The following is an 11,515-nucleotide window of genomic DNA, read 5'->3' as shown; positions in this document are numbered from 1 at the left end:
CACACACACACACACACACACACACACAAACACATACAGAGGCTCAGTACACGAAATTAGTGCACGGGGGAGGAGGGTCCCTCAGTCCAGTTTGCACCCTCTCCAATCCAGGACCCCTCGAGGGATGTCTGACTGCCAGTTTAGGCCCAAAACAGGCAGTTGGACATCCCTCTCACAATCCAGGACTGCTGGCTCCTAACCATTCACCTGCCTGCCTGATCACCCCTAACCACTCTGCCTGCCAGCCTGATGTCCCTAACTACTCCCCTGCCAGCCTGATCGCCCCCTAACTGCTCTCCTGCTGGTCTGATTGCCCCCAACTGCCCTCCCCTGCCAGCCTGATTGCCCCTAACTGCTCTCCCTTGCTGGCCTAATCACCCCTAACAGCCTCTGCCTTGGCCCCCACCACTGTGGCTTTGTCCAGAAGGACATCCTGAAGATGTCTGGTCTAATTAGCATATTACCCTTTTATTAGCATGGATTTTTTAAAAGGTAGCTCTGAGGCTAATTGTCAACAGAAGTCTCTCCCATTATGTTTTTTATCCCATTGTGTATAGACATTAGACTCAATGATTCATTTTCTAATGAGCCACCAAAATTGCAAAATGATAGAGCTTTACATTTCTATGAAATAATGTTTTAAGACTTTTCATAAAGAAGAAATATCTTCTTTATAGGTGACATTATTGAACAACTGCTATAGGATTAAGGCAAACTACTATAAATTCCTATGGTAATCTTTTTACCAGTTCTAATGAAAGACTTTTCATTCTCATACTCATCAGTAATGTACATTTTACTAATGTCTAATTGGAATCAGGAATTGTAGCAAACAGTAGCTTTTCACCTCCCAATACATGCATTCTTCACCCCTTGCAGAGAAGTAGGGCTTGCAATGACTTTTAGAAAATGGAAAAAGAGAAAAGTGTGTGTCTCTTCCTGGTGTTGGACATCAATGCTCAGGGTGGCCCTTCAATGCTCCCTCTTTCTCTAGCTGTACTGACCCAGTGCTGTGACAACACATGACTGAGGGAGTTAGATCCCTGGGTGGGTAATGGAGCAGCGCCTGCTGGCCTACACTGCACTTTACAAGAATAAGCACCTGAGATCACCACAGCATAGCAGGGCCACTCTGGTCAGTGCAGTGGTCCCAGGTACCTCAATGAAAGCTCTGCTGAGCATCTTTTCAAGATACGGAGATAGATGAACAGTACAGAGAGATGCAAACTGCAACTTTATTTCCAAATACTTAAACAATACACATACAGGCATACAAACAGCAGCATGTTCTCAAAGGTTGAAATTTCACTTAATGCCAAAGCAACTCTGTGACCTTTGGAGGTCACACAGGGATTGTCAAAGGCAGGTTCACAGCCCTGGCCGGTGGCTCAGTTTGTTGGGATGTGGTCTCCTACACCAGAAAGTTTGCAGATTCGATTCCCATTCAGGGCACATAGTTTTCAGGTTCAATCCAGTCAGAGCAAGTACAGGAAGCAACTGATTGGTGCTTCTCTCTCAGGTAGATCTCTCTCTCTCTCTCTCTCTCTCTCTCTCTCTCTCTCTCTCTCTCTCTCCCTCCCTCCCTCCCTCCTTCCTCTCTCTCTCAATAAAGATATCAACAGGTGAGGATTTAAAAAGAAAGTATGTTGGCGGTAGCCTGGCCTACTTGCATCTGCACCAGCACTCCCCGCGTGTCCCGCTGCAGCATGGCCACCACCAAGCGCTTTCCCACGCGCGCAAGTGGAGCAGCGGGGAGAGGTGCCATTCCAGGTGCTGGGGGACAGTGCGGAGCAGCCTCACTGGTTCCACACGGAGCAGCCTCACTGGTTCCACACGGAGCACCTCAAGAGCCCCACACGGAGCAGGCTCACTGGTTCCACACGGAGCACCTCAAGAGCCCGAAGACAGTTCACCTGGAGGCGAGGCTGGTGGAAGCGATCTTCTGCCCGGCAGAGAGCACATTCCACATGTTGAGTGAGATCTTGACATTTGGTCGGCCTTCTGACCAAAAGGATGTGTCCAACATGATCATGAACTTGGCTCACTATCACCGCCAACTCCGGGCACAAGGCCCGTGGAAAAACGCTGCCCAGGAGTCCTGGAAGGTCTCCGCTGCAGTCAGGCAGCTGCGGTCCAGGCCTCCCCCGACGCTGTCCCAAAGGCAGCGACCCAGCAGCCTCCCGACACAGTCTAGGAGGCAGCGACCAAGAGCTCCCCCAACGCTACCCAGAGCCCAGTTCCTAGGTAATGAAGGCATTTCGGGGCCCGGAGCGCGAGCCAGACAAGGTTCAAGTGAAAACCCCTCTCTGGAGCCCTATTCTAGGTCCTGCTGCTGCTGCTGCAGAAGCTGGGGAAAGGGTGGTGTGGGTTGTTCTTGGTTTCCCCTCGCCACCCCCATGTTAAATGTTTGCAAACACAAATCTAAAAAGTTCTAACAAAAGAATGAAATTTCCTTAATAAAGAATTGAATTACTAAATAAATGAATGAATAAATCTACTTACATAAAAACCATGGGTGGTGTTCGTCATATATGGAGGAACCTCAACCCAGCAGAAGGAAGTTAGTCCTACAGGGGTTGTCTTGGCAACGGTGTGCCCTCCCCCAGCTGTTTCCCGGAGCTGTTTCCTATAAGGGCAGAGTTTGAGGCAGGAACCTGCCCTGGGAGCGTGGAGGCAGATCTTTCTAAAGTGTGCCATGCCAGCACAGGGTGAACCTGAGTGGGGCGGCTGAAAGGCTTAGAAAAGACAGACAAGAGAATGAAAGCCGGGTGTCGGTGGGACGCTGCTTCTCTGAGAGACAGCGACCACGCCCACAGCCATGCCTTTAGTTTATAGCAGATGCTACGAGGCAAAGTAAGGGCGTGACCAAGATGTTTACAAACATTCTCCTGGGTTTCAATCCTACTCAACTACATGCACCTGAATTCTATCAAGCCCACATCACTCAGGCATGTGGGGCCATGTGTTCCGACCACAGGTTCAAGCTTACAACTACAGCTGTTGGCTATAATTGTGCTGGGAGGGCCCTGCCCTCCAAGCTGGGACTTGCACGTGGCAATGAGAGGACTGTGCCCTCTCATCAGTCCAAGGCTTGAACCTGTCCAAAACACTGTAGCGGCTCCCCACAATAAAGTTTTAATTCTGTTTCTTTGTTACTAATGTTGTGGCCCCACCCCATAACAAAGAAACAAAGGAAATTTTCCCCATCGAATTTCTGAATATTATTACTCCTTCAGGAATAACGTGTCATAAATTAAAATTGAAAGTGGGTGCAATCATCATGCTATCGAGAAATCTCAATAGTAAATGGGGTCTTTGTAATGATACCAGATTTATTATCAAAAGATTATGACCTAACATTATCAAAGCTGAAGTATTAACAGGATCTGCAGAGGGAGAGGCTGTTCTGATTCCAAGAATTAATTTGTTCCCATCTGACACTGGCCTCCCATTTAAATTGATTCAATGACGGTTTCCCGTGATACCAGCATTTGTGATGACTATTGATAAATCAAAAGGACAAACTCTAGACAGAGTAGGCATGTTCCTACCTGAACCCGTTTTTGCACATGGTCAGTTATATGTTGCTTTCTCTTGAGTTTTGAAGAGCATGTGATGTTACAGTTAAAGTTCTAAGTACTTCATCACAAGGGAAATTAGTCAAGCACTCTGAAAGTGTTTTCACTCTTAATGTGGTGTACAGGGAGATATTAGAATAAGTTTAATCACTTTATCAGTCATTGCATCACTATTGTTTTATATCATGTTTTTGTTGTTTTCATATCATATTTTTGTCGTTTTTATATCATGCCTCTGTTGTTGTTAATCCTTTTGTTACTGTTTATATATTAGTAAATTTATATATTATTTTCATATACATTTTACTAATTTCCTTTCATCTCTCACACTTCTATTATAGAGAAAGGGCAAATAGCAATATTAAAATATCTCTGCTAATTAATGCCCTTTTTAAAAAAATATATTTTATTGATTTTTTACAGAGAGGAAGGGAGAGGGATAGAGAGTTAGAAACATGGATGAGAGAGAAACATTGATCAGCTGCCTCCTGCACACTCCCCACTGGGGATGTGCCTGCAACCAAGGTACATGCCTTTGACCAGAATCGAACCTGGGACCCTTGAGTCCGCAGGCTGACACTCTATCCACTGAGCCAAACCGGTTAGGGCAATTAATTCCCTTTTAATGTGCATGAATTTCGTGCATTGGGCTACTGATAAATAAATAAAAGTAAAGTATGTTTACAGTGATTAATATGCAAAAGTGTATTCTTGTATTATTTGTTATTTATTACTGTATATATTTGTATGACTACTGTCAACCTGCTTTTGCTCAGCCCTGTACATGATAATTGAATAAAACATGAAACAAAAATAAGACAATTAGATTTCCCAAAAATGTATATGGAAAATATTTTAAAAATAATAAAAAGTAAATAATATGTATTTCTTTTTAAAAACATAAATGTTCTTGATTTCAGAAAGAAAGGAAGAGAGAAAGACATAGAAACATCAGTGATGAGAGAGAATCATCCATTGGCTGCCTTCTGCACGCCCCCTGCTGGGAATTGAGCCAGCAACCAGGGCATGTGCCCTAGACTCCTGGTTCATAGGTCAATGCTCAACCACTGAAGGAGCATCACTGGCTGGCCTAGAATATCTTTCTTACCGAAACTTCTGACTTAGGTCAGTTAAATATACAACACAGCCTCCATCGAACTCAGCAAATGCAGAGCAAAGCTGAAAGGACACCCTTGCCTAGGGAACCAGGGTGTGTTATAACCCAAAGCCAGAGGAGGAAGCCCTGGTGGGGGCCTTCATATCTGGAAAAGGTGGTGACCAGCTTGCATAGTCAGGGTAGAGCCATCCGAAATTGGTTTCAAATGCTCACACTGATGATGACTCACCACATAGGATGAGAGTATGAAAAATTTTATGACTCACATGATGAGGCTTTGGACAGAGAGAAGGCTGGATATTACATTAGGTCCCAAAATGACTGAGAGCACAGGGAAAGGGACTAGCTTGTGGTGTTCATGGCAGGTACTGGATGATGTTGGCAGAAGCTTGTTTGATTGACACTTTCCCCCTACCCGCAAGGATAGAGCACCTGGACTTTCTCATCAGCTTTCCCAGGTGTAAGGTCAGGGAGGAGAGAAGTGCATCCTACAAACTTGCAACATTCAAACATCAAAACTGGAATCAGGATCTTTATTATAAGTATTCCTTTCAACAGCAAGAGTAGAGACTAAGCACATACAACATTTCTTTCAAATTTGTCATCACTAGACTCTGATGATACTGGTTGTAAGAGATTCTGAAGAAGATGCAACGGAGAAATAAGGCATAAGTTTTCCTGTAAATGTAGCAGTGATTCCATGCAAGTATGAGCAGCTATTCAAATTATAAAATGAAACCTCTCCCAACTCATAGTCCAGGAAAACACCAATCTTTCCTTGTCCTATAGAGGCAGGGCCAAATGTATGAGTCCAACAGCCGTTGCTTGGGGATGATGATGATAGAGTATTTCTGGGGAAAGAGTCCTTACACACACCTAAGGACCATTCCCCTGTGCCTCCTATGTTTACCACCCAAAAATGCCTGCCAGCATCAAATCCCTCAGAACTCAGGACAGCTGGGTAAGAAGTAAGTGCCTGGGGATTATGAAAACCAAATGATGTCCTATATATCACACTTTTTCTATTTCTTAATATAATGAGACTTGGGTGGGCAGTTTCAGGATCCAGTGTCAACTCTACCTGAAACGTGCGGATCATTTTATGCAGGCCCACGTAATGTGGGGGGAGAGTGAAAATCTCCTTTGGTAATTCACATGAAAACACTGCTGGGGACTCTATGTTTCCATAGCTGTTGTGGATCCTTTCAATGCCTGTGAGTAAATCCAGGTCTGTCTGCAAACACTTCTCTTCTATTTCAAATAACAGAATGTTTAGCCTGAACATATGGTATGAAATTTGCTTTCCATTTTCAATTAGTTTTTCTTCAACATCATTCTCTGCTATAAGCAGATCGTTATCAATTTCATCGAACTCTATTTCCAATAAAAACTTAAGTTCTTTACATTCATAGTCCAATTCCTCCCTCCATTTTTCCATCTTTCTCTTTACTTCCCAAATATTTGCAACTTGCTTTTTATGTACAGTTTCATCACTTTCAAGGCTGTTAGTGAGGACCCCAATGTGCCTTTTGAGCATCCCCCGCTGACTAGCTGCAGCTTCCTCAATGGGGATCAGGGCCTGATCCTGGGGGTCTAAGGAGCCCTTGCACTGGGGACACAGCAGCTCCAGGCTTTTCTCACAAAACAGGGTCAGGACCTCATGGTGCTTACCACACAGGGGTATTTCTTCCTGCATTTCCCTCTGGCTCCCTGAGGTGGGGATCTGCTTAGCAATCTCAGTCATGTGACATAATTGGGTGTTCCTCTTCAAGCTGCTGTCAGGGCAGTGGTGGAGGCAGACAGGACAGGGAAAGATGCCCTGTAGACCTTCCCAGCGCTGGTGGATGCAGGAGTGACAGAAGTTGTGCCCACAGGCAATGGTCACTGGGTCTCTCAGGTAATCCAGGCAGATGGGACAGCTGGCCTCTGCTTGGAGCTCGGCCAGGGAAGCAGCAAAGACCATGGTGCAGTGAAGGTGACTATCAGAAAAGGCTTTCTTCAGACCGTGTGATCCTCCGGGAGTGAGGGAAAGTGAGAAGCTGAGGTCTGCTCAGGACTCTCTCACTGTGGAAGGCACTAGGAGCTTCCCAGAAGAGTTCCCATGATCAGCTGATGTCCAGTCTTCCTAAACTAGTAAGCTTCTCCTGTATCTAATGTCAGGTTGCCCCCGGTGGAAATCAACTGTGGACTCTGGTAAAAAAAAAAAAAAAAAAAAAAAAAAAAAAAAAAAAACAAGCAACATGCAAGTCGTAAGAGGTTTCTGAGAACCAAAAGATATCACCACTTAAAAGTTCAATCAGCATTAACCCTTCCCTGCCTGTATGAACAATATGTCAGGTAGACCAAATCATTTATCATGACAACTAGAGGCCTGATGCACAAAAGCCGTGCAAGAGTAGGTCTTCCTTCCCCTGGCTGCCAGAACCCACTTCCCTCTGGCACCTGGGACCCAGGCTTCTCTGCTCCAGCCGCCAGCAGGCACCCTATACCTGAACTGGCTTCCCTCTGGCCCCTCCTTTGTCAGGAAGGACTTCCGGAAGACATCCTGTCTAATTAGCATATCACCCCTTTTATTATTATATTTATTTAAGGAGGAGTGAGAAGTAAAGTCTACCTATTTTGCAACTTAAGAGGAATTAGTCAATCTAGGCAAATTTATTATTGGCCTCAAGCATCACCAAAAAAAAAGGGATCTTGTGCTGTAGGGAAGAGAAGGATTTGTAAGCCCAGGAGTGAGGTCCTGCCTACCAGAGGCTCCTTCTTTGCGGAGACCCCAGGTGAAGCACCAAGCACATGTGAGACTAAGAGGCAAAACCCTCAACAGGGAACTTGGGGAATAAGAAGGAAGGAGGGTACATTCAACTCAGTCATTGGACAGGACAGCAGTGAGATTCACTTCAATGTGAAAATGACAACACATCTCAAGAAACTCAAAGAATCATGCTAAGACGGGGAGTTCCAATGAACTGGCTCAGGTTTCTCTTGGAGGGTCAGAGAAATGTTGATAATCACACTCCAAGACAACTGGGAATGGAGGAGGAAGATGTGAGTGAAGTTTGTCAGGAACAACAGCGCGTCATTCAATGGTTTAGATATCCCTTTTTTTTCTTTCTCTTCAATCCTTTCTTATTGTTAAAAATAATTCTTTTGTAATGTGGTGTTCAAAATGGAATTGAAAAGTGACACCCCCATCTCTTTAAAACCTGTGGTAATTTGAATTCTAGTGCCCATTATTCATTATTGTTGGTTTTCACTGTGCTGAGTTTTGGTGATCAAGCCTCAACCTCCTTCATATCGCCCTCTCCTTTTGAAATATTATGTGTGTGCACAGGGAGGCCACCCTTTTCAGGACTGTGCATTTTGAGGCTTGTGATAAATGAGGTGGACCAATGCAAGTGTTCATAATACTTCTAATTGGCCCGGAAGTTCTAGCATGTGATTGCTTCACTCCTGGACTATGACTTTCAGTGGGAGGTGGGAGTTTTTCAGTGAACTGAACTGTGGAATTATGACCTTTCATCAGCTTGAAGCTACTTTTAAAATCTGAAGGTCTGGACCAAAAGAAGAGGAATATCAGGTTGGAGTCAAGATGACAGATAAGGTGAGAGTTACGACTAACGCCAAAGATGGCTTTACTGAAGAGAAAGTATTTTAAGAGTAAAGGAAAATCTTGCCCTGGCCAGTTTGGCTCAGTGGATAGAGCGTTGGCCTGCGGACTGAAGGGTCCCGGGTTCGATTCTGGTCAAGGGCATGTACCTTGGTTGCAGGCACATCACCAGTAGGGAGTGTGCAGGAGGCAGCTGATCGATCTTTCTCTCTCATTCATATTTCTAACTCTCTATCCTTCTCCCTTCTTCTCTGTAAAAAATCAATAAAAAAATATATATAGATATATATTTTAAAGAGTAAAAAAAATCTTGTCAGAAGATCCTGGAAAAGTTTTAATTTTCATCAGCATTTAATAAAGTTATTCGTGCAGAAGTGTGTGCAACAGAACACTGCTCTTTTTTAATTTTATTTGTACATTTCAGCCAGGGATGACTTTTAAATGGGCATGGTCTGTACCAGCTTCATTAAAGTAAAAAAATATTTGGGCGAAAAAAACGTGATCTTGGCCAGGCAGCTCAGTTGGCTGGAGCATGGTGCAGATGTGTCACTGTTTCAGAGTCAGTTCATGGCCAGTGCCCAAGCAACAATCAAGGAATGTAGGCAAAAATGAGTTGAACAAATCAACCTCTCTCTCTCTCTCTCTCACCCCCATTTCTCTAACCCTAAAGGCCCGTTAATAAAAAGAGGGGCCTGTGTGGCTCAGTTGGTTGGAGTGTTGTCCCGTGCACCAGGACACAGGTTCCATCCTCAGATGGGTCATGTAAGAGAGGCAACTAACTGAGGTATCTCTCGCACATTAATGTTTCTCTGGCACTCTCTCTCCCTCCCTCTCTTAAAAAAAAAATAGACATCATACAACGGTTGGAGGGACTACACCATTATTTGTGAGAAAGTTTTGCCTGATAAATGAATCTAAATCTCATCAGAGTTCCAAAGCATCTATTTACAGGAACTATAAGCGATTGAGAAAACTCTGAAGAATAGTCTGGTCAATTTAATATTTCAACTTGATTGTACCACTGGATAGCCATTTGGCTGCTGAAACACTAACTCTGGGTGTGACTGTGAGATTTCTGGGAGAGATTAGTATTTGAATCTGTTGAGAAAAGCAGACAGCCCTCCACATGTCAGTGGGCAACACCCATCCACTGACGGCCTGAAGAGAACAAGCACCTGGGAAGGCTGAATTCACTCTCTGCTGGACTCAATGCCCCATCCTCTCACCCTTTATAAGAAAATAAATTTAAAAAATAAATAATTTAAAAAATTTTAATGTAGAAGTATGTAAATTAAGAGTCTCTTTTAGAAATATACTAGAGCAGTGATGGCAAACCTATGACACTCATTTTTTGGTTGATTTTTCTTTGTTAAATGGCATTTAAATATATAAAATAAATATCAAAAATATACATCTTTGTTTTACAATGGTTGCAAATATCAAAAAATTTCTATATGTGACACGGCACCAGAGTTAAGTTAGGGTTTTTCAAAATGCTGACATGCTGAGCTCAAAAGGTTCGCCATCACTGTACTAGAGGCTCGGTGCACAACATTTGTGCACTGGGGGTAGGGGGTGGGGGGTGGGGGGTCCCTCAGCCCTGCCTGTGCCCTTTAGCAGTCCGGGAGCCCTCGGGGGATGTCTGACTGGAGCGGGCCTAAGCCGCAGTCAGACAGTTTTAACGCCACCTCTGCCACTGCGCTCACCAGCTGTAAGCCCGGCTCAGGGCTTCTGGCTGAGTGGCACTCCCCGGTGGGAGCACACTGACCACCAGGGGGCAGCTGCTGTGTTGAGCATCTGCCCCCTGGTGGTCAGTGCCCATCATAGTTACCAGTCGTTCCACTGTTCAGTCGACTTGCATATTACCCTTTTATTATATATATAATGAAAAGTTTACAAGTAAATTCATAGAGATTTCCTGTCCAGAAATGGCAAAAGGCTGGTATGACTATAGGGAAAAGTTGCAAAAAAATTAGTTATAGAATACTAGTGGCCAGGTGCACGAAATTTGTCCACATTAAAAGGGGATTAATTAGAGGAAATATTTTAATATTGCTATTTGCCCTTTCTCTATAATTGAAGTGTCAGGGATGAAAGAAAAGTAGTAAAATGTATATGAAAATCTTCCTCCTGTCAGAGTCTGGGGTGTGCCCAGGGACCCAGGGTCAATTCCTCGTCCACCCATGGCACCTCAAAATTGTGCGAGACCCAGCTGGCCCCACCCCCATTGGGTGAGATCCAGACCTGGCCAGCATCACCCTCGTCAGGCTGTGCTGGGCAGGGAGCACAGCCTCAGGTTGCCCAGCACACCGTCAGGTTCCCCGACCCGGGGCAGGGCCCACAGCCTGAGGTCCCTCAGCCCAGCATCAGGGCAGGAGGTGCAGCCTGAGGTACCCCAGCCCGGCACCAGGGCAGGAAGCACGCCTTGAGGTCCCCTGTCAAGCCCCGCCCAGTGGGGGGGGCATTGCCTGAAGTCCCCCAGCCTAGCACCAGGGTGGTGGGCAAGGCCTGTGGTCCCCTGGCCAGGCCCAGTGCCATGCAGCCTCAGGTCCCTGCTCTCTTCTAGCCAAGAAGGTTTCTCCTACTCCCTTCCTTAGTTTCATCCATTTCCCTTCATCTCAGAGCTCTCAGATCCATTCCATCTCCTTTCTTCCTCACAGTTGTTTCAAACTGGTCCCCTTTCTCCACTCCAAATCCATTATCTGCTTCCCTGTTTCTACATCCCATCCCAGCCAACAAGTCTCCCATATAGAAATTGAGAAAAGACCAAGGCTAGCATTAAAGTGCCACCTGCTTGTAGGTTATATGGGCTGGATTTCAGGTCTGATCTCAGTCTGCCTGAGTCATTGGGGATGGGTTTTTTGATCATCGGTTCCTTCAGAGACAGATGCAACCAGGAAAATAGCACTCAGCTTCCCTTTCAGTTTGGTGTCAGCATACATATCAATTTAGGTAAACTTCTTGGAACCTCTGGTTTTATTTTTAAAATATATTTTTATTGGTTTTGGAGAGAAAAAGAGAAGAGAGAAATAGAAACATCAATGAGGAGAGAGAATAATTTACTGGCTGCCTCCTGCAGGCTTAACACTGGGGATTGAGTCTGCAACCCTGCATATGCCCTTGACCTGAATCGAACCCAAGTACTCTTATCAGCTGAGCCAAACTGGCTAGGGAGGGACTTCTGGTTTTAAACAAAAAGAATTTGACACCAGA

The 11,515-nt window shown here is 44.9% G+C and overlaps 1 protein-coding gene and 1 pseudogene across 1 annotated transcript; one reads left to right on the top strand and one right to left on the bottom strand.

Annotated features, from left to right (window-relative positions):
- Positions 1-1,820: 1,820 nt before the first annotated feature.
- LOC111825738 (tripartite motif-containing protein 60-like) lies at positions 1,821-6,658 on the bottom strand. Its single transcript, XM_023752883.1, has 2 exons — positions 5,777-6,658; positions 1,821-2,057 (listed from the first exon to the last, which is right to left on the bottom strand). Exons 1-2 carry the CDS (start codon positions 6,656-6,658, stop codon positions 1,821-1,823), a joined length of 1,119 nt encoding a protein of 372 aa, XP_023608651.1.
- Positions 6,659-7,488: 830 nt separating this feature from the next.
- On the top strand, positions 7,489-8,350 carry LOC102436096 (annotated as a pseudogene).
- Positions 8,351-11,515: the final 3,165 nt, after the last annotated feature.

Source organism: Myotis lucifugus, unplaced genomic scaffold (genome assembly GCF_000147115.1).
Source record: "Myotis lucifugus unplaced genomic scaffold, Myoluc2.0 scaffold_1, whole genome shotgun sequence".
NCBI lineage: Eukaryota > Metazoa > Chordata > Mammalia > Chiroptera > Vespertilionidae > Myotis > Myotis lucifugus.
Note: the sequence above shows the minus strand (reverse complement) of the source record. Positions and strands in the feature narration are given on the sequence as shown.